This window comes from Agelaius tricolor, unplaced genomic scaffold (assembly GCF_023055355.1).
Source record: "Agelaius tricolor isolate 1412-34295 unplaced genomic scaffold, bAgeTri1.0.p SCAF_34, whole genome shotgun sequence".
Lineage (NCBI taxonomy): Eukaryota > Metazoa > Chordata > Aves > Passeriformes > Icteridae > Agelaius > Agelaius tricolor.
This window is the reverse complement of record NW_027269294.1, coordinates 1,497,520-1,521,411: the sequence shown is the minus strand read 5'-3', so window position 1 is coordinate 1,521,411 and position 23,892 is coordinate 1,497,520. Positions and strand designations below refer to the sequence as shown.

Below are 23,892 nucleotides of genomic sequence, written 5' to 3'. Positions count from 1 at the left end.
TTCTACTTTGTTTGTAATGTAGGACTACTTTTGCTAGCATTTACACATTCTACTACTACTACAAGCAGCTGCCAAGCAGCAAGAGGTTTCTGGTGACTGAAATTTTATTGTTTAATATACAGCTGAACTTCAATGAAACAATGTTTCTTTACAATAAGCAGTTTATTTAAACTATGAGAATACCCAAGTTACTCACATCATAAAAAACTTAATCCATCAAAAATTCTTATCTATATTAATAAATTTCATATTAAGCAAGAATTAATAAATATTTTTAGGTGACAATATACACTTAGCAAGTATTCTATAAACAGGTTATACCACTCTGGTTTGGAACATGGGATCTATAAAAGTTTGAGAAAATCATCTGTATACGACCTGCAGATTTTATACCTGCATTCTAGAGTAAGAGAGATCACATCAATTACCACTTGCATTCTATTTTAAAATACATCTTGAAAATAAATTACTGCAACCAATGCCTAAAGTGAACAGGTGACTACCCATGTAACAAGATCAACTAAAATAAATAATTCACAATAAAAATCGTTCCTAGCACAAAATCATCATACAAAAACAATTATTGCATTTAGCTCTGCACAGGAAATCCTACCTTTTCTCATAGCAATGTCAACTGCTATAGATGCTACATCTATACTATCATCTTCTTGAAGCTGGAAACTGTAAACGGCTTATTCTGTGCTAGAGCTACAAAAGTATTATAATGCATTTATTTAAAAAAATATTTAGAGTAACTTTATCTCCAACTAATACTAATGTCTAAGAAATTTCAAATCTTCTTAAGAATCTTCACCTAAAAATCAGTTGGTCAGCTTGTAATTTCCCTTTTACTTGGAATTTGAAATACCAGCTAACTCTTCACAGACAGCGTTTATCCTTAAAAAAGGGGAATTGAGGAAGTTTGGGATGGCTGACAGAGAACTAAAAGAGGAGGTTGTACAGCACTGAGCCCCTCCTTTTCCCATCCAAGCTGAGCAATTGTCCAGGCCCACTGAAGCGGCACACCAACAGTTACCGTCACTGTCCCTAGAGCTGCAAACAGCAGCTGCAAATAACTCAGTCCTTGCGTACTCTTCTCTTGCGCACCGATTTCAGTGGACCATCTCCCATTCCTTCATCAGCTTCTCTCTTCTGGGAAAAAACAAATTCAGCATTAACATTTTCAACTTATTTTAATTATTCAAACTGGCACACTGTTATTCCTCTTCCTGAATTCCCCAGTCATTTTATCCCTAAATGCAGTGCTTAAGTGATGGGACATCTCTTCCACACTACTAGTGTAATGATTAATAAAGTGAGTAGAGAATTTTCATTTCTATATTCAGAAAAGAGCTGTCTGTTTAAACTGATGTCAGAGATTTCACTTTGCCTGTGTCTTTGCTGGTTTAAAAGCAGTGACTTCTAAATTAATTTACCAACTTCCTAAAAGAGAACCTTTTGCTAATGTTATTTCCACTTCTGAAGCAAGATGAATTTAAAGCATTTTAACTGTTCCCTTTGTAGAGCTACAAATAGAGCAAACTGTCCTTAAATCGTATGTGGTGTACAAGGAAAAGAAAACTTCTTACAGGAACGAGATAAAGTACAGAATGAGGGGTCATTAACAAAGACTTTCAGTGCTGAAACAACACAACCTCATGCAAGATACAGTTTCCTACAAGAGTTGTACATCAAAAGGAGTTACCATGACATTAAACAACTTCCTTAACCTGGACAGTGACTCCTTTAAGGAGTGACAAGCACAAAATGATGAATGGGTGGATCTAAAGTGTTTCAGACATGAGCAGTTTCTAAATGAAGGAATAATGAGTAGCTGACAAACAAGAAAAGCATAAATTCCATTACACAATGATGTTTTATGAAAATAATTTTGTAGACTACCTGGCTGACTGGATTAATCTGCACAAGAAAAATGAAACTGCAGATGCTGTGTTCAAAACCAGTATTGTCATTTTGCTTAACACCTTATTTTGGAATAAAAAACCCCAAAATGTAACTGAAAAGCTTAAGGTTTTTCTAGGTCTTGGGAAAAGGCTATTCAGTTGTAAGCATGTTCCATCAGTTGAGAAGCACAATGAAAACTGACCAATCTGCTGCAACATCCAAATTTTCAAGACTTGCAATTAATTTAATAATCTGTTAAAAGCTACATTCCTGTAAAAATATTTCACATTTTAGGTAGCTGCCTGACCACTTCTATACCATACCTGTACTTATGCAGAGCATTTGAGGTGTCAAACTCAAAGAAAAGCAGATTTCTACCTCACAATTTGTTTTATGGCTCAACAGAAGAAAAACATCTGTAGATAGCTGAGTTTAGTTGGAAGTACAATGTCAGACAATGGCAAGGAGAAAGCAGGGAAAAACGCAAACTTACCTCATCTTCTGAATCAGATTTATTTGACCAATCACCTTCTTGACTTCCGTCTGGAACTTGATTTTCTTGTCCATCTGGAACTCCATTTTCTTCTTCATCATCATAAATATCTTCACCACCTTCACCTTCTGCGGAAGAGGTTAATTCAACTTCATAAACAGAACCATATTACTATAATATACTACATCCAGGCATACCAGTAAGGGAAATAAGACAATTTCAGTCCTAGAATCAACTGCTTGTTGACAATAACCCATAAAACCATCTCTGGGATACAGAGTACAATTCTCATGAATTAGTACAAAGTGATAACTGCCAGATTTAATAACCAATTTTAACAGCTCCAACTTGGCCTCTTGTCATAATAGTCCATACTGTCTTCAGACTTGTTACTGACTTGAAAAGACTTGATTTACTTTACTTTAAAACTAGCTATTGTATTGGACAGTTTTGAGAGCAGAGTCCAAAACAGAGCAACTGACAAAATTCTGATTTAGATGGGGAAGTAAAATACTGCATTTACCAGTCATGCAGCATGGGAGACACCTACATCCTAAGGGTTACTTGCCCTTTTCAGCAGGGAATTCTTCGGACATACTGTTGGGTTTGAGGGATAAGCAGCTTTTTATTTCCACCCTGCTTGTGCGTTTTTGCAATGCAGAACCTCATCAGAAAAGCACTGTATTCCCCTCAGCTCATTCAAACTATGTCCAGCTTGCACTACACTACTAGTATTCTGTATACTATCAAGAGTAAACAAATCTTAAATCTGACAGAAAGGATATTCTTTGGCATTTTGCAACTTAACAGCCTGCCAGTGGCCTATTTAAAAACAGCAGTGAAGCAGTGCTCAATTCTGCCCTTGTCAGGCCACACCCACATGTCATAAGCACTGCTTAGGTGTGAAAAAAATAGGAAAAAACCGAAAACAAATACCGAATATCTGTACCCACACCCAATTCTTACTGTCGCATCTGAATTAAACTGAAATAAAAGTGTCCAGACAAATTAAGAATGTAGTCACATACCAGACATCGCTCTCCTCATTCTTGGTGACAAAAAGCTAGAAATGCCTAATTTGTTAAAATATTGGAGACTTCTGTCTCAAGTTGAGCAAGTCGAATCTTTGTACTGCACGAGTCCCAAGAACTTTGTCTGCAATACAGCTATGAATTGAGCCAAACAGAGCTTCACTAATTGTTGTGAACTAAGAAGTTAGTTTTGTTATATGTCAGTATACCTGGTTCATGTGTCCTACGTCTCTTTCTATTATCAAAAGGAGAAATATGACCCAATAATGAAGATGATGTTTCAGAAAGATGCAGACAAAGATCTCAGTCCTAAAAATCAGCCCTTAATAGAAGAGCTTGGCAGAAATTCACAAAGCCTTTGGTCATATTCTAATCAAGAGATTGGAAAGGATAAATGATGCAAATCCAGCTCCTCCCACAAGTGTGAATTTCAATACAAGTGAAAAAACCTTCTCAAAAAAGTACTTCAGGCATCAGAAGCTATAGAACCCAGAACTGGAAAACTATACTACTTAAAATTATTATTTTTAATTGAACCATATAGCAATTGAAGAATTATTTCACAAAAATAAATGTAGAACTTGACAAATAAGGTTCAGACTGTGCCCCTGAAATTCCGTTCTGTGGCAACATTTTTTGACTTCCTGCAATATCTTTCTACAGGTCAAAGAAAGTAAGGAGACAAAGCAGACAAATGGACAATGCCACAAAAATTAACACAGAACAAAATAAAGCAGTGAAGCCCACGGACAATGCCCTCCAAGAAATACTCTGCCAGCAACTCATTGTTGCTGGTGTTAAAGAAACTGTCAAGTGTTTCTAAAATTTGCTGTTGTGCTGCACTTCCTTTTGCTTTCTTTTTTAAATGGTCCCAAAATACAATGTGGATTTCGAGTCACTCAGTATTCCACAGCTCAAAACCCCATTGCCTTCAACTCCAAAAAAAAAAAAAAAAAAAAAATCAGAGGAGGAGGTAATGACTATGAAGGAACAAAACCATAAAAAATGGTAAAAAACCTAAGGAAACAAAGATACTAGTAGAAAATATTTATGACTATGGATACCACAGAGAGAAATCTCAGAGGAAACTTGCATCTGGATCTGATGGAAGCTGGCATCCACCAGCCTGAAGTTCTACCATCAACAAGGAAGCAGAGGGAAGAAAACAGATAGGAGAGACCCACTTGCAAGTCCTAGCCCAAATTGCTTCCCTTTGCCAGTACCTGAAACAGAAGCCTCCCTTCCCATCTTCTCTGTATTATCCTTTATAAGTTCTCTTTTTGTCTCCTCCATTTCTCTTCTCTCTGTAGCAAAAACAATGAGGAAAAGGAGGCAGAAGACAAATTCTCTAATGCTTTCTGACACCAAGAGGCAAAAGAACAATAGAAAAAAAAAGGGAAGATTTCAACTAGCAAATGTAAAAGGTGGCAGGAAGCTGAGGGAAGCTAAGCAATTCTTCTTCAAGCCAGAAACAATGAAGACATATGACAGCAAAGTGTAATCCTTCCCTCTGAAGCCTAGAATTGATTTGAAAACCCTGGATTAGTCACAAAAAAGCGAGCTAGGTTAGTTTTACTGTGTGTTCTGTTTAGTAACTGAAAGTAACAGTCTAAAATAGAACCTACCTTTGCAACACCATGAACAGCTGTTCCAAGTACAATTTAAGAAAGCTGTAGGAGCTGAACAGTGTTCCTCTGCAATTGCCCGGGCCTTATTTCTAACATTGAAACACACATTTTTAAGGTATTATTTATTAAGTGATGTGTTGTAATTCAATAAATTAACTGAATATTAGAACTGAGGAATGGCAGCCTTGCAACTGCAGAATATTATGTACAAACTGTGATTCGCATCAAGACTGGGTAGAATAAAACAGAGTCTGCAATTCAGGAGCAAAGAACAGGTTGAGTAGAGTAAGATTAAAAGGAAAATGTAGGAAGATAGAATACTGAAATCACATACCTACAATTTAATGTAGGTATTTAATTTTAAGTAAAGAATGTATGTAGCATTACCAGAATAATTAAGTGCCTTGATAAGGCTCTCCAATAGCAAGGCAAATGGACTAAGTTTGGTGTGGCAAACACGTACCCAATTCTGTCAGGAATGGCATGGGAAGTGCTGATGATGAGTGATGTCTTCTGCACACACAGAAGCCATCTACACTCATGGAACATGGTACAAAGACAGACAAAACCCACCAAATTCCAGTCAGCAATACAAAGTGATGTCAGCACCAAGACAAAGACCCCACCAAAACATCAATGTCTGCTATGTCCTTAGCCATGCTAGTCCCTTGTCACTTACTTGGTTCTCACCAAGGCAGACTGAACTAAGAGGCAGAATCTTACAGAACTCTGCAGCTAAAAATTTTCTCATCAAAGTAACACATTGCAAGTCAGGTGCTTTGATTTTTATTCTCTATATAGACTCAGGGAAATGCTAACAGCACCTCAAAGCTATAGCTGAGTAGCAGCCAGTAATCTTTGATATAGTAACATGGGATGATTTTATCCTTGGATGCCGGAGTACAGCTCAACCTACTGAGCCATCAATTTCTCCCTGGGCAGCAGGACACACCTCTGCAGGTGTGCAAATAGGTCACTAAAAAGGAACATAAAGGAAGCTGCAGACTTCAGTATTTCAAGCCTACTGTATTCTCAAGTTTTAACAAGAATAACTCAAATCAGTGACCAACAGAATAGTAGAACCCTCCCAAAGAGGTGTAAGCAGGTTTATGTTAGAAGACTTAAAGCTATTCCAGACACACATTAAAGAATAAAGTGACTTGAACTGCTTCAGGTACTTTTATCTGCATAATTAAAATGTGTTTAATATATGCAATATTTTGAAATATGTAGAAGGAAAAAGATACGTATCACTGTCTACAAAGATAAAAAGGTGTTGGAAGCATGTTAATTTCTTCAAAGTGAAGAAATGCTGAGTAGAGCCTTACTTTCTGAGTATATTTATCAGACCTATTAGCCACAGGATGCCACTCGCTGCGAGTTAGCAAAGACAAAAAAAGGCTCAGAGCAAGGCACATGTCACATAGTCTAAGAGAACAGATGGTGATTATTGGCAATGCAATCCATGAACTAGCTCTATTCATGTCTTTAACCCAACTGCAAGCTGACACACTCTTACTCATCTTACCATCTTCATCAGTATCTTCATTTTCTTTTTCCTCTTCTAGTTCATCATCTTCAAACTCCTCTGTCTCTTCTTTTAGTTTTCCCTTTGTAATTTGCTTAGAGACATCAGGCTTTCTGAAGGCAATATATTCATCTGATTTCTACAACAAATGAAAAATCTATTTACATTTCAACTCCAGTTAAGAATTAAACAGGCACTGTAAGCTAAGTCATAGCAATAGCATATTAAAAGGGCACATTATTGCACAGATGCTCAAGAGTTTCCAAATAAAGTATTAAGAATAAAAGCAAATAAAAATATAGTAAATCTCACTAACCTTTCCTGGCCAGCAGAACAACACCGTTAGACCAACAGGGAGAGCTAAAGTCAAGATGTAAAGAACCCAGAGCCATGGGTGTTCTTCTGCAGCAGTCACCAACTGACTAAACATACCAGGCTGTGTTTTAAAAAAAATTAAATTAATAGAAGTGCATTTCTATCCCTCTCTACACTTAACTAAGTTTATGAAGTGTACTGTATACATTTATATTGTCCAAAACCCTTCTTCACCTTTGCTTTTTAATGACTACAGCACTAATGCATTTCAGTACTGGTAAAGCAACAACTCTACAAATTGCAAATAAATGGCAGGTGTTGAGTAAGAAGGAACAGATGTAGAACTCAAAACACACCAGACCAGCCACAACTCAGCTTTGTAAAGTAATACCTGCACACTGCACCAACTCAGCTGAAAGCTCCCAAAGCATCAACAGCCTGAGGGCAGCAGGTCCTGAGGAGAAATGCTGGCTCCACTTGTACTATGACCTTCTCTCCATTGAGAGGCAATTATTCAGGGAGTAAGCTGTCCTCCCAGTACAGATCTGATTTACAGAGACTCTCAGATAAGTGCCTGGTGCATCTCTGTAAGAGGTGCATCAGCAACTAAGGAAGTTGGAGAGGCACAACGCAACAAGGGGACTCAAAGCAATTTCTTTTGCCATTGTGCATACAGGTAGGGATACAGGTTCAGACACAACCCCAATATTTTGGCAAAGGGCAAGGTTGCCTGAAGAGACAGCTTTGCTGCCTGCATGGACAGATATGCTGCTGCTACTTGCTCACTCTGACAAACACAAGCTGTAAGGAATTGGCCACATTTGCCACCAGCCCATTGTTTCTCCCCAGAACAGTAGGCTGCTGTTGCCATTGAATTCAAGAGAACAGAGGCCTGTTAAACAGAGACAGGAGTGCAGGCAGGGCCCATGATCCCATAGGGCAGGGCAGATCCAGCCCACAGCACAGGGAAGCAGAGAGCAAAGCTGTCACAGTGCACTTGGACACCAACAAAATGTGCAGACACACACAGAAACACACACCTCAACAGCCAAAGGCCTAAAGTGACTGAACAGAAACCAACACTAGACTACTCATTCCTCATGGGAAGGAAGCATCAAAAGAATGAATACATATCATGGATTTAACTCTAAGGGAAAACAGGGGGCAAGGGGCAGGAGTTACTTGGAATATAACTAACTCAGCCTTCATTCTTTCACTTGCTGTCAGGTACTGGATTTTTAATATCACTGTCAACAGCAGAAGGCTTCAGAGGAAGTCAATTTCTCACTAGGTGTTTAAGTAAAATGCAGTACCCTTTTAACCTCAAGAACATATTCACCTGGGAAAGCTAAGAGGCCAAACTACAAGACAGAAAACCCATCAGTTACTCAGCAAAATTATTAACTGCAGACAAATTAATACTCTGTCAGCATGGACAGAAAATTCCTCCAACAGCACAGCTTCCTTACTACTTTCTACTATCAAGAACATAGCAAAGTTTATACCTCATTAGCACTTGCTACTAATTTCTTCAAGCCCCAGCTATCAGCTGCCCAGCGATCTGCTACTTCTTTTTCTGAACAGATGATGAAGTTATCAAAGTAGATATCAGATGTCATAGACCAGAGTTCTAAACCAATAGCACTGACAGCAGTCATCTTGAATGGGTGAAGATCTTCAAAATAGTCTGGGTTTGGTATTTTCCGAGGGCTCCAGATTCCCTGTTAATGGAAACAAACATAAGCACGTTACCTATAACTCACCAAAGGGACAACTTCTGAAAGAGATTTCCAAATACTAAGAACTTTTCTTTCAAAGGACAAGCAGGAGACTTTAATCTATCTAAGAGAAAACTGGAAATAGCCTGTAGGATTTCAGCAAATGGGTCTCAATTTTCATGGCTTAGGGAAGACCTCCTAAATAGTTTTTTCTTTTTTACTGTAGGGGTTACAGTAATAACTGACTCTAACCAGAAGCATTAGAGAAAACGTTAGGAAAGGAAAATTCAGCCTTATGGTACCTGTGCAAATTAGAGCCAATTCTGTTTGCAAACCTGCTTAGGATCTTACCCTCTGAGACATCAATTTCAAGTACTCCCATAACTAATACAAACTAACTCTCTTTAATATCCAGTTGATTACCTCTTATATTTGGAGGGGAGGACAGGACTTCAATTATCCAAAATGGAAGCTTCCTTGAACTAGTAAGGCAATCTGCTTGCTGAAAGGCTTCATTTGTTAATATTAAAAAAAAAAAAAACTAATTCAACAGACTCACATTTAAAACCCTAATGTAATTCACAACACCGTTCTGAGCACCATACTAAATAAATGGTAGCAATGAAAATTGTACAAAGGGCAACTTTAAACATCTAAGTTGTTTTAATACAAGAAGCATTACTGTTTCCCAGTATACTTCAAGGAAAAAAAAGTAAATTGAAAGCAAAAAAACCTCAAATAAGTGAGGGTATTCAGACTAATTCCAAAATATAAACACACTGCAGAAAAGCCTAAGTAAACATAGTACTTTGACTTAACTCTGCTGACTCTGTATCTTTTAGCCACAACCAACAATTGGCCTATTACCTGATAGTTAGGATTGTCTATCATAGGTGCTCTCCATTTTCCTTTATACTTGGGGTTATTCTTCATGGGACGCACCCACTCTCCACAACCAGGTGCAGTCTCACATTTGGCATTACGGATCTGAGGGGCTTCCCACTCCCCATCCATTTCTTCATCCCTAGAGGGAAGAACAAACCCCAAACACCTGCTTCAAGATCAGCCAGGTATCAAACACTGGCAGTCTCAAGTTAGGGTCTACGTGTACTGTTGTAACAACCTCAGAACTCTGACCAGCTCAAAGAACTTCACCCAACAGTACAAACTTTTTTTTTTTAAGGGGTGTTACACATTTTTACTTAAAGGTCACATGTTTATAACTACCACAGCATTTCTGACTTCAATGACATGACTGCCTCTGCAGACAGCTTGAACGACTTCTACCCAGGATGCTTAGAGATCCCTTGAAGACTTACATTATGATTTTAAGTTATCCACTTAAACTGTAGCAAACTCTTTCAAAGGGGACCTTCATATTCTGTTATCACTTACGAATCTTCAGAAAACAAAAGGCAATTACAAGTTCATGTTTTTATAGAAGCAGTCCCCCACACCAAAAAACATTTGGCCATTCCTTACACATTCCAACTTACTACCTCAAGAGACAATGAGATTTGAACTGACTTCCACAACTAATGATCTGCCACAGAGAACAGCCTTATCTGCAAAACACATCACCAATCTGCACTTACCAGTCCTTTGGCTTTTTTGCATTAGGGTCTGGAACATACTGCGGTTCATCATCAAGCCACCCCTCAGGCTTAACAGCATCAGGATCTTCTATTTTGGCAGGTTCATCTTCATCCCTTCAATGACAGACTTATGTTAGAAAATACAGCAGCCTCGCTTGGGACCAATGCTCTGTTCCGAGGACTGCAACTGGCATCAAAGGGATGATTTGCAAAAACATGACAGAATTGGACTCGCTGATCATGAGCATTACCCATACAAGTATCTGCTTAGAAATATCTGGATTATATTGACATTGTTTTATAGTGCTATTTAGTCCACAAATTGCTGGTATCAAGTGGCAGGTGTCAGTCAGGTCTTCCCATTGAGGTTTACCTATTCTTCCTGAGTTGTCATAAGAACAGTAGCTCACACAGAAGTAGAAATTCATTGTAAATTAGGACTATAGGGTAGAAAAAACTTCTTATTCATGTGTAGCAAGCTTAATTACTACTTGCAACCATGCAGGGCACAAAACCAGCAAATAATATTATTTGTTTCCTTATGCCCACCTCAAATATGTTTCCAAACTTGAGTGCTTTTAGTGAAATGTATTCCAATTGTCATTAGCAAACCTCAAAATAAAACCAGTCAAATCTTTCAAGTACACAACCTGCGTGTAAAAGACATTGTAAAAATGAAAATGTTCTCCTTACCAGTCATCTGGTTTGACAGCATTTGGATCAGGTATTTTTGGTCTCTCATCCCAATCATCAGGCTTTTTATCAGTAGGATCCTCTATTTCTTTGGAAGGATTTACTGGAGGAACCATATTCTCAAGAAGACTTCCTTTACTGACAACCGTTTGGTCGATCAATATTTCAAACGTATCATCTGGTTTTAGCACTAAATTGAAGACATTGATATTGAAGAAATAAGGTAGCCATTGAATTTTACAGATACATTTAACCAAAACTATAGAGTAAGCACAGACTCAGTCAAATAAGAGCAAACAGGATCATCACTAGCAGAGGAGACAGACTCCTCCCTCAGGCACTGCATCTGGACACAAAACATTGCCCTTGAGGGGATGCAGGACCAGCATCAGGCCCCCAGAGATCAAATTTGAAGAAAACTCAATTGCTGAAACACACCCAAACACATTCTAAGAGATTTTTCAAAAACCTACCAACTTGTCCAAAATTCTGAGGTTTTACTTCCAAAGCACAGGCAGTGAAAAAAGAAACCCAAAAGGCATCTCTGCTACTAAATTATAACCTCACACTTGAAAGCATGGGAACACAAGAACTGTACCAGTAACATAGCAGAAGGATCAAAACAGCATTTTCTATCAGGTTCTAACCTCTCTAAGCCATTTTCCTCAAATGTCACACTGCAAGAGCTTACACAGTTGAAGAGGATTTCCTGGATGTTAGCAAGTGTGAGGAACTGAGAAGCCAAGGTCAAGAACTGAGCACTGTCACACTCAGTACCCAGATGCATCCTGATCTATTCCTAATAAGCACCTCTAAGTGTGCTCACTGGTTAAATAGCAGATTCAACTGCCCATTTACATAATGAAGATTACTAAGTAAAAATAATTACTACTCTACTTTTATGACAGTTTTCTAAAAACAGGTTAAGAAAACCACAATAACAGTCCTGTAACAGTTTGATAATATCTAATGATGGCCCTGAAATTTTCAACAGCATTAAAATATCCATAAATGCAAAAATGAAACTCCCATATCACCTTTAGATAAAAGACAAAGAACTAATTTTTAAACACCTGTTAACAGTCACATAAATGCACTGGAATCACATAGCTCTATGGAGTCTCTTTGAACAAGTACAACACAATAAATGCAATTCAAGTTTAAGGACCTTGATTCATAATTTCTAACAAACAATCCAAATACAGGAATGCATGCATTCCTTTCTTATGAGACTCCCACTACCTAAAAGTGTAAGTTTGCTGTGGCATACTACAGCAACCTATTTTAGAAACCACTAAATTATTTTCCTATGGCACAGCACTTGAACACGCCTTCTTTATTACTACTCAGTGCAAGCTCCTAAGTACAGTCAATTTGGCTGGATTTGCAGCATGCCATGCGTTAGCCCATTCTCTGACTGCTGTTCTTCCTCAAAAGTCAGAAAAAGGGGATAAAAATTAACTTGTATTTCTCTGTACAGTTCACTGGTACAAGAAGAGCTGTCCCATGAATTAAAACCAGCCCATGCCCATTCACTTCAGAGTCTGTGCTGACCAGTTTGTGCACACTGCTTCAGATGCAGGGGTTGGGGAGAACTCTTAACATGTGGAAGAGAGATTTAACTGAATTCTTCTGACACCTTCCCAAAACATTGGACAGTTGTACACTTTACTATCTTTCCCAGTAAAAACAGTTTTATTATAATAACTACTGAGGGCATTTCTTAGTACAAGTTAGTCAAGGCTGCTAAGTTTTTCCTGTATCTGAATATTAAGCAGTAGCATCTGAAAGCTGCTTTATGTCCTGCAGTTAAGCCCTGTCATTAAACCCTTTAACCCAAATCATTAAGCAACCACCACTCAGAATTAACAAGCTATAACCAACAAACAATGACTCAGTTACAAAGCTTCAGCAGACAAAACCACATTTTTAATCTCTCCTTTCCAATAAAAGAACTGAAATTCCATTTTAAAGATGTGAACAATACCAAGAGTATATAGATGTGTCTTCTTGTCCAAATAGAATTTTTTCAGGTCTACATCAGGACGTTGAGCATGCTTTTCATCATATTCTCCAGTTTTAGGATTCTTATGTCTGAAGATAAAGTGTAGCTTGTAATCTTCTCCACATTTATCTGGTCCAAACATAATTGTGTAAGGTGTTTTGTCAAAAAAGTACTCCTGTAGAAGCAAGAAAGCTGAGCATGTGATATACTGGACATTTTATTATGTCACTTTTGGTCCTTCTTTTTCTTGGTGCAGAGCATAGTCACCTCTCTGTAAAAGGTAAATGAAAAGTGGTAGGGTAAATCATGAAAGGAATTCAAGTCCTCTGGAGTTCTCTATTTCCAGGGAATGGAATCTCAGTCTCTTCAAGGAAGATGAAGACATTTATATTTACACTTCATCCTTATGTTAAGTAGGAATGCCTGTTACAAATCAAAACACGAAGTATCTCTTCCCCTCGACAAACACTACACTAAAAGATGGAAGGGAACTAGTTACTGTTCTTCATAACTATTTTCTTTTTCAATAAAGATAAACCCCAGGATATTAACATCTAGTGTTTAATTAGTACCTTTTTCTCTCTACATCAAGTAACAGCAACAAACAACCCTGAAAATATCAGATATAGTTCTCCTTCAGAGTATGGTGCATTACAAAGTTATGTCAGCATCTTGAAACTACCTATGTTTTCTGTGTTTGGAATACACAGTAATATGCATGTGCTGAGCAGTAAAATTGTTGCACAAGTTAGGAGTTAAGATCCTCTGCCTTCTATTAATTCACCAAGTCATACTACATGTACACAGACGTCCTCTGTCCTGCATATCAGACACCACCCATGCAGAACCAAGCTGTCCCTCCAATGAACAACTGATGGCAAATATTAAGCAAGAGGACATACCAGATTCAAGTCATTGCTACTGGAGAGAAGTTTAATATATGCACCACCACAGTCAATGCCTTTTTGAAAATTGACTTCGTATCTGGGCAAAGAGAAAGTGAGAAAAACTTTGAGTAGCAGAAAAATATGAAGTAACTGCTCATCTGCAGGTCTAATTATGAATATATTCAGACTGCACATTAGTACCTACTGTCAAAACACTTGTATGTTAGCAAAATGTTTTACCTTAGTAATAAACACCAAATAAAAAATCTGAAGGAATACTTACTGAACAATTAAAGGCTTATCATCAAAAACAAATGCTTTTGTTAGCATTGCTGATATTGCATGATACTTGGCCACTGATTTTAACACTAATCCTCTGTCTCCAGGCATTGCATTTTCCTTCAGCTCTTCTACTTCCCATCTTCCTAAAACACACATGCACAAAGTCTTTGAAAACATGCAGTCTGAATAAACAAATCACAGCCTTGCTCAAAGTAAAGAGTTAGTACCAAATAAAGCCTAGCTGTCAAAATAGGGCAGAAATCTTGCCATCTGATGACAAAGATGTTATTTCTTGTTATTGTCAATTTTACAAAAATCAATAAGTAAACTTGATTACTGTAGATCTCTATCTTTAGGTTGTGGTACAAGAACCACTTAAGAGCCCTACATTCAAGCACAGGCCATCTGAAAAAGAATTTAAAAAAATCTGCTGTTTAAATTTGCTTGTTTCAGAGGCTATACCAAGAGAGCAATCCATGAATCACTAGTAGGACAGATGGAGGAAAAAGGAACCCAATGCTTTAGAAAACTAATAACGGCAATTGAAGTGGTAAGTCTCTCTCCCACAGGATTTCAGAGAAGACAGTTCTAAACAAACAGTACTCATAAAAAAACAGGATTACATATTCACTTAGCAAAGGGTATTCTGCTATCATCCATGGCAATACATTGTTGGAATGATAACTTTTTTTTATCTTCACACTAAATAACCCAATGAGCAACATTTAACAGTTTCAGGATAACAGTCATTATACAAACTAACATTTTTGACCTATGCCACCTATACATTCAAAGACAAGTTTCTGTGTTACTTCTCAAAGAAATATGATTTCTCCAAAAGGAACAGAACATCATAAACCACCCAGTGGAGGTAAATATTAAAGTTGCTTACCATCATATTTAGCAACATTATCATCCATGTCTTCTTTCAGAGTTACAGACAACACCCACCTAAAAAAAAAATTGTACTGGTCATTGATCTATCTAGGCAAAGCTGTATTATTTAACAAACAAAGGAAAAAAAGCTTTTGTTTCTAGGCTGTGAACCTGTAATACTCATTTTGAGTCAGCATCATGGAACTGCATGTAGCTCTAAGAACATGCAAAGAAAAATTAAGGGAGAATAGTCTAATAAAGCATTTCAAAATACTTCCTAAACATGTAAATGAATAGACAATTAGAAGTCTAAAGTAATTAAATTCCTGAATTAGTTAATTCCGAATAAACTTCAGTTTTATCTACAAGTTCAGTTTGGCAGAATCTAATATGCATTTAATGTAAAAAATGCACTGAAAACAGCAAGTTTCAAGTATAATACCTTCAATAGAGGAAATAACACCTTTCAATAGGAAAGAAAAAGAAAGGAGCCACATGAACCTTAACTTGATCTGAGAGTACCAGTACCCACACAGAGCAGAGGACAAAAGGGACAAATGCAGGATGCCAAGTGTACTGCACACAGGAGACCCGACAGGGCACACACAGGCCTGATCTGGATTCTGTGAGCAAGACACACTTGGCCATCTCATCAAGGCTATCACAACATGGGCACAGTCCCCACACAAGGTACTCCTCTGCAAAGGGAACAAAGCAAAGGGCAGTCCCCCCTCATCTGCACAGACAGCAGCTCTGTCTGGAGCCATGCACAGGAATATGCTCAAGTCTTTATTCCATCAGCCACAAGAATAGATTCTAACAATTCATTCTGCAAAGAACTGTTCTCATTCTTTCTTAACTTTCCTCTGCCTAGAGTGAATCAGGGATGAACACCTTCTCTTTTCTGCTTGCATTGCAGTCCCATTTGTTCACTGTTAACAGAGATGCTGGAAAAGCTTCACAGTATAAAGAGCAAACTAGATCCTTGGCCTACCAGGAAGAGAGACCAGTGAGGACATGAAACATCTCTACAAGCCACGTGAAAAAAATTTGAAGGCCCATTCTCAAAAAAGCTACTCTGTTCTTACCTAGTCAGTTTATATATAGTCTTTTCCACACTTCAGGGAAGAAAGGCAGCTTGCCTTCTCATCAATCTTTCTTTCATACTCCTTAGTCTTATGTAAATTATGCAAAGCTAGACCAAAAAATACCAGGCATTGTAGCTAAAACTTTGAACATGAGATTTAGTAGGAAGACAAACTAATCTTGGAACAGTTCTCAAAAAACCTAGAAACTTGGATGAATGATAGCATTCAAGCATCCCAGTTAAATCTTTGCATCTGTTAATCAAGGATTTCAGTGGTTTGTTGGTTTGGTTTTTTTAACAACCATTATCACCTCTTCTATCTAATATTTTTTTCTGTCATCACAGGTGCTGTTTTTGCACTTAACATTTAGAACAGACACATACCTAAGATCATGTGGAAATAAAGAGTTTGCTACTGAAATGTAACGGAACTTGACCTCTCAGCTAGTCAAACCCCACTGGCTAAATCTTTAGATTACTTTTCTTCATGTCCACAAATCCAGAGTTGATTAAAATCTTCCTTAAAACACACAAAGAGTAATAAACCTGAGATCTTAAGTGTCCAGCTTAACATTATGATGTATTTGGAGCAAGGCTTAATAGTCTTCCCAATTCTAATCCCCATAAAAATAATTTTTATAACAATAGTAGCAGAAAAACGAATACAAAATAAGTCCTGCCAGTGTAAGTGAAACTGCTGAAAGTACAAGTGTATCATTTTAAGACATCAACTTACCCCGACAATCCTTCATCAAAGGTTTCTGTAAAATACACTTCCCCAGTTGGCTTTGGAGTCTGGTACACAACCTAAGATATATGTACAGATACACATCCCAACATCAATTACAACTGAAACACACTCCTATCTCCAGAAGTAATCCACCCAGGCAGAACAACAGATATTGTTCATTAGAAATACCTAGCAGCACAAAACGACTTCTCCCCCAGCCACATTTCAATAGTTTGTGTGCATCCCTCCAACATTGAGCAGTTCCGTATCTCTGAACTTGAAAAATTGCTTCCTCTGTTCAAAGCTCATAACTAAAGCTTTGGTACATCTTCTGTGAAACAAAACCCCAAAAATTTTTCTGAACCTGCACCAAACCTGCTTCTCCGTGTTGCTCTCTTTGTATGTTTTCCATTCCTCTGTTTTGCCATCTGTGCAAAAACTCAGACTGCCATACCTGAGACGCACTCAGTTGTCAAACCCAGATTAACTTGCTCTAGTTATAACTATGCATCTCATACTTAAGCAGCTTGAACTAAAGACTTGTGTCATTTTACCTCTAGAGAAGATTTATCTCTGTCAACATCAGCTTCTTGGGACTGCTTGTCAAAATTCTCCACTTCAACATCTGCATCCAGATTTTCTTCATTTTCCATTCCTGCAGTCACTGAGCTAATTATCAGGACACCCAAGCACAGCCAGTCCCACTGGAAGTGCATCTTGGTTATCTGCAGAATTGAAAGTTTCAGAATTTAAACATAATTTCAATGATATTATCAGTATTATTTCAATTTTACCCCAGACTTGATCTAAAAGAGAAAAAAAACATTACAATAATGAGAAATAACTATCAAAAAGTGTTGTCACTATAATTTTGTCTTAAATTGCTTTTTTCAAGTTTTTTTTATTACTGAGCCCTGACTCAGACTCACTTCCCCCTCCTGTTTTCCCTATGGAAGTGCTCATAGCCTGTTCCTTTCCCTGGCCAAACCTAGCATGAATCTAACTGCAATATGTATGCTTTCTAACAACTAAGCAAGACTGCTTTTATTTTCCTCATTCATAAACAACCTGAACAAGTAATTAAAATCAGTCTCTATAATGCAGCAATAATGAATATCCCTTTCATTAGGAAAAATTAAATAATAGATTTAGAATGCATTATTATCTGCTGCCAGAACTGCATTTGCCCCTACTTCCAATGACTACGTTTAGACAAGTGCAGAGTGTGTCCTGGCTCCAGCTCTAAGTGCCACAAGACAGTGTAAGATAGTTTCAGAAAACATTTTCTGTTCCAAATTATTATCCAGTAATTTCCAAGTTTAAGTTAGGTAGAGCAAGAGTTTAAGCTTAAATGCAAATACCTTCCTAATTTCAGGGAAACCTGAAAACCTTTCGGCTGTAGAAGAAGAAATGTCAATAGCAGACAATTGCCCCAGCCTCTCAATCTGATCTGCTGTGAAAGGATTGTTGCCCAATATTTTTTGCTTCACATCTGGAAGAGAGACAAATCCAATTGTATGTCAGAGCAGCCAGTGGTTTGAGGAAGCGCAGTGTCAAAAATGCCTACGCAAGTTTCCTCAAAGGTCTTGCAAAAAATGCTGTTTTTTAAGATTTTTGTCTAAATTGGTAAACAGTATGAAGACAGATTCTAGACACCTCTGCACAGATATTTATCACTTGTTTCTTACTAATTTATATTCACAGTAAGCTTAAATAACTGCTGGTATTTATTTTGCTATTTTAAGTCATGTTCAAGCCTTGCATTACTTGCAGGCACTACAAGTTATATTCAAAGCTCTGGTGCTGAGGTGCCTTTTGCACCTGAGAGAGCAGCCACCCTCTCAGTTACATCATCACTCCCTAGAGATTAGATTGTTTACCACTACAACTCCAAATGGCCCAGCAATTATAGATACCATCTTATACTCAAAGTCTGAGTCTCTTTCTTTCCTTACTTCTTCCTGGCTTTATCAAATGTGGTAAGCTATTCAAACACTGGAACTGCACCAATAATTACTTCATCATTCATTTTTTAACACTTGCAAGTGTTAAAAATCAAGCAACACATATAGAGATCAAACAGTATCAGGGCTTTATTTCTTTTACAATCTATTAATTTAACATTAACTGCATTGATTATACCTAGAGCCAGGACATACATAAACCACAAGATTACCATAAACAACTGTTTCACACACCACTACTATGTCAATACTAGGAAATAATCAAAAGCTCTTTTTTTTTGGGACTAACACCTATTTTCCACAAAACTACATTAATCATGTTACCATTCTTTTTTTTCTCCTCCACTACTATCCACAATTCCTGCTGTTCTCTGTGGGACTTTACAACCTTCTTGAAGATGGTGAGTCTGTGGTTCCTCAGGTGATACATTTCACTAGTCATCTGCCAATTTTACTAGTGTTTTGTATTTGCCTTTTTTAAATTATTTTTAGGTTAAAACTAGAGATATTGTTAGTTCATAGACCTCCTTAGCAGTTCTAGAACTTAAAATAACCCCACCCTGAAGATTTAAAGTCACTGAGTTTATCAGAGGTGAACATTTAATCTTACGGTGTATTTTTGAACACCTTTGTCTGAGGAGTCTCAGTTTTACCAACCCCATTTTCTTGTTCCTTAACCACCATATTAGGACAAGCACTCAAAGAATTCCATATCAATACCTTCTGGGCTCCTCAGCTCCTAGCTAAAGAGTTAAATACTAACCAAGTATCAGACCTGCATTTTTAGCATGCAGCTTGCCTACCTTACCTTCGCTAGCTCATCATGCACGTGGTCTCTGCTTCTCCTGAAGCAGAATGAGGGGTACAGCTTTCTCTTCCAGTACATCCAGGTGTGTTCGTGTATGATCCAAAATGCTTTGCCCTTACACAGCTGTAATTTTACTGTAATTAGCCCCATTCACTTCTGTGCCATACACAGACTAACATGGGCATCCAAGAGACACACTAGTACTCACCTTTGCAAACAGCTCCCTTCCAGAATTTCTGATGATTTCACTTTGGTCCCACTGAATCTTACCATTACTCCCTGATCCTACCTAGGCCTCCCCTAATTTGCTTCAACTTGCAATTGGATCTCTTACTTCTTCCTTCAAGAAGAGAAGGCGCATTTTAACCTTCGACCTTTTGATATACTTTTAAAACAATCCCAGAAATGCAGAAATGCGTTATCAAGACCAACTACAGTTACCACTCAGCTGCCAGGCAAACATGGTTTTAACCAGCCCATGACATTTTTCATTTTTATGAACTCTGCTACACTTAAGTCCTAGAATATAAAATCAATCTTTCAGCTAAGCCAAGGAGATCCTGGTCTCAAAACAGAAGTTCACACTACACATTTATTTATCTTTAAAACCTACTGAATTTTCCTAATTAACACATGAAGACCATGAGAAACTTTTCTTACTCTATTTACAAGGTGGCAATGAAAATAAGCCAAAAGGACGCTCACTGTTATCACTTCCTCAGCAAACCAACGCAAACCGGAAGAGCCTGTGGCTCTCACAAAACACCAGACATCTTTACTAGCAGTCTTGTCAACGTACCTAAGTTCAGACTGTAATTTTAAACATAGATTTTGCATAACTTGGTCACTTTCTGCCATGGGTAACAGCTGCACATCAGCAGGACATTTAAGCCAGCAGTACTATTGCAAAGCATGCTCCAGGGACCAGCAACGGTGCTGCAACATCAGCACAACATTGCACCTAAAGCAACAGGCTGCTTTTCCTGAGACACAGACTAGCATCTATAAAAGACAAGGGCATAAGCTGTAAATATGGTCTAACTGGGTATCACAATGTTTTTCCCCACGAGGACAGGCAAGCACCGACACAGGCTGCCTAGCCTCAGTCCCCGGGGTTTTCAAAGACTGTCCCAAAAAAAACCTGAAGCAAGCTGGACCAGCCTCAGGGCTGCCCCTGTTGTGAGCAGCAGGTCAGGAGAGACCTCCTGGCATCCCTTCCCACCCGAATGATTTGATTTGGGTTGCATGGTGCTGACGTGCCCACCTTTGCACGTCTGTACCACGGTGTTCTGCACACTGTGTCCGTGCCAGTAAGTTACTGGCATCATTATTCCAACTGCCACAGAACTAACTGAGAGGTCAGGATCTTCCAGATTACTAACATCGATCTGGACTTTTAAAATGGCCATGCCTTTTCCATCTAACTCTGGGAGTTCTGGATTCTCAAGCAGAAAGGGAATAATAAGACAGCCGTTCTCACTCTGAAGTCGAAAGCTCCTGCATCCAGTACCAACACATGGGCTTTTCACAGGGCCAAATATCAATTCAATCCAGGGCCACAAAAAGTGGAGGATTTTTTCACACACCCCTTTTTCCACCTGTACCCATGAGCTGCTTGATTCCTCCCCGTTCTCCTACATTGGCATCAACCTGACAGAAGACAACATTCAGCTGTAACTGCTCCATGAAACACATGCAAGAACACTTACACAACTAGAAATTTTTCCTTTATTGGGTATGAAAACTGTACCTGCCTCCCTTTACCTGCGATGCTGAGCACCCAGCGCGGGCATGGATGCCGAACGTGGAGTTCAGCAGGTGCTCCAGCCGCAATGCTGCACTCCCACAGGCGCCTCGAGGTATTCTGCTGCTACAGCGAGCTCCACTAAACCCTTCAGGACGACCTCATTTCCCGATTTTAAACCAACAGACCTTAGGGCCAAACGGCCACCCGGCCTTCTGCAGCACCCAACGTGAACCTGCTTTGGGGGATACCGCCAAGGGAGAACGAAGGCCGCGACGCCGCTTCTCCCGCCCGCTTCGGGGACGGGGCGAGCTCCCGGACCCTCCCCGGCGGCGCCTCCTCCCAGCTCCCCACGCCACCCTCGGGACCCGCCGCCCCCGGGGACGGAGCACAGCGAGGCGGAGCAGGGCAGCCACCCTCCCCTCCCCGCGCCCCCGGGACCCACACGCACCTCCCGCCGCTACAGCGGGGCAGGGGGGCCGCCGCTTCCCCCGGCCTGGTTACCAAGCACCGCGACGCCGCTCCTCCCACGGCGGGCGTTTATCGGCGGCGGTCCCGGCGCTGCCCGGCCCGCGGCGGGCGGTTACCGGCGGCGGGAGCCGGAGCCGGGCCCGGCCGCTGGTCCCGGCGCATCCCCGGCCGCGCACGCGCACGGCGCCCCCGCCGCTACCCGGGAGTGCGGGAGCAGGTGCCGCAGCTCGTGCCGCGCCGGCCAATCACGGCGCTGCGCGCGCGGCCCGGCACGGCCGAGCGGAGCCGCCGAGGAGCGTGTGAGGGCGAGGGAGATGGGCAGCGAGCTGCGCCAATCGGAGGTGCCCGAACTGAGGCAAGAGCCAATGCGCGGCTTGATCGCGGCTGTCGGCCCGCCCCGCTAGGGGCGCCTCAGCCAATCGCCCGCCGCCGCTGGCCGGCCCCACCCCTCGGCATTCGGCGCGGCTGTCAGGGGCTGTGCTGGTATGGCCGCGGGACTGGGACGGCGCCTATCGCCCATCCCCACACAGCTGCAGCCAGGGAGCCGCCAGGGTAAGAATTTTCCAACCTGTAACCTAGAGTTAACGAAACCATTAGTTACAGCGGGATACTCACCCTGACGCTTGAACATACGTGCCACGAAACAAAGCCAAATAAAAGCATTTTAAATAAGTTACTAAAGCCAAGTTCATATCTGCCTCTTGTACTGAAGACAAGTGTTGGCATGCCCCTTTCAAAAGTCCCTAAAAAGACGTAAGATGAAAACAGAGACACGTGATGCAGAGAATTGACTAACTCTGCTACAGTGAAAAATCAAAACTGTTTGAATAGAACATTGTTAATATTGAACTGTTGAAAGTCATATGTTTCTTAACAAATTTTTAATTAACTGTTTTCATGAATTGTAAGCAATGCCTGCTTCTAGCCAGCACTAGTTTTCTTCACAGACTCTTACTGCGATCCTTAAATCAGTAAAACCTTAAGTTTGCTAAAACAAACCTGACACACTTCAATAAACAGAGCCAAAGGGAACTAAAGATTGGACAATTGGGATCTTAAGTGTGTGGCCCTTCAAGGACATTGAAGTAACCAGAAGATAGAGAGGGGATTAATGCCTGAAAAACTGGGAACTTATTATCTGAGAAAAATGTTGCTGCTCTACTTCTAGAGGTCCCATACTGTTGTTATCAGATCTCTAAAGTCCCATACCGCCTTGGTGTGGTCTCATGGCTGCAGATCTTCACAGCACAGACTGCTTCTTCTGCATGCGGCACCCTCACAGCCTAGGGCTCCCAGGTTGGCCAACCCGCCCCCTTTTATCTCAGTCATCTTCATTGGTCACAGCTGCAGCCCAATTAAGGGCATTGCAGCTGCAGCCCATCAAGGGCAACCAGGACCTCTGGGGCAAAGCCTATACACAGATATTCAAATACAATGCATTTCCTCTACTATATTTCCCCCTTTTACTTGTTACCAGTTGTACAGATATTCAAGTACAATACTTCAAGTACAACACATGTATTTCCCCATGACTCAAAGGCCATGTACAACACACATAGCTCCTTGCTCAAAGGCCATACTCTTTCACAGCTCCCTGACCCAAAGGCTATGATCTCTTGCAGCTCTTGTCTGTCTTATCTTCTACCAACTATCACCTCGGGGTCACCGATTGTTGTTGTTCTATTTCTAGAGTCCCATACTGTGGTGATCAGATCTCTAGAGTCCATAGAAAAAGATGATAAAAGGACTAAAAAAATGTGGATGAAATTAGCATGAAGAGCATGAAACCAAGAGAGGATAGAATACTAATTAATGAAGAGAATTGTGTAACTTGGAACAATTCCTTTCTTTGCTAAAAATGTATAAATAAGCGAGGAAGTTTTGTATCTGTGCCAGCACAGAAGTTCAAACTGTCAGCTGCACACACCTCTTGGCCAAGAATAAAGTAATGCCTTACTACCTAACAGTAAAAAGCTGAGTGTTGAGGGAGTCTTATTTTTCCCAGTGTTTTCAGAGGATTTTTGGTAACAGACCTAGCTTGAAAATTGTGGTTTCTTACCACACAGACATTTAACATGATTAAGTACATGTGCTACGAGCCTGAGGTAGACCTTATTTTGGACATTTATGTT

The 23,892-nt window shown here is 39.8% G+C and overlaps 1 protein-coding gene across 5 annotated transcripts; it reads right to left on the bottom strand.

Moving 5' to 3' along the window:
- Positions 1 to 86: 86 nt before the first annotated feature.
- On the bottom strand, positions 87 to 21,967 carry CLGN (calmegin). 5 transcript variants are annotated; one of them, XM_071452509.1, is made up of 16 exons: positions 21,741 to 21,967; positions 17,328 to 17,498; positions 16,780 to 16,850; positions 14,973 to 15,031; positions 14,082 to 14,223; positions 13,814 to 13,895; positions 12,894 to 13,086; positions 10,907 to 11,096; positions 10,214 to 10,327; positions 9,486 to 9,642; positions 8,406 to 8,621; positions 6,902 to 7,021; positions 6,586 to 6,724; positions 4,653 to 4,733; positions 2,399 to 2,526; positions 87 to 1,152 (listed from the first exon to the last, which is right to left on the bottom strand). In XM_071452509.1, the coding sequence occupies exons 2-16, from the start codon at positions 17,487 to 17,489 to the stop codon at positions 1,078 to 1,080; spliced, it is 1,929 nt and encodes a 642-aa protein (XP_071308610.1). In that variant the 5' UTR covers positions 17,490 to 17,498; positions 21,741 to 21,967; the 3' UTR covers positions 87 to 1,077. The 5 variants fall into 5 exon arrangements, with proteins under 5 accessions (XP_071308610.1, XP_071308608.1, XP_071308611.1 ...); XM_071452507.1 differs by lacking the exon at positions 21,741 to 21,967 and adding an exon at positions 18,135 to 18,265; XM_071452510.1 differs by lacking the exon at positions 21,741 to 21,967 and adding an exon at positions 18,135 to 18,265 and having other exon boundaries at positions 87 to 1,149.
- Between the last annotated feature and the right edge of the window lie 1,925 nt (positions 21,968 to 23,892).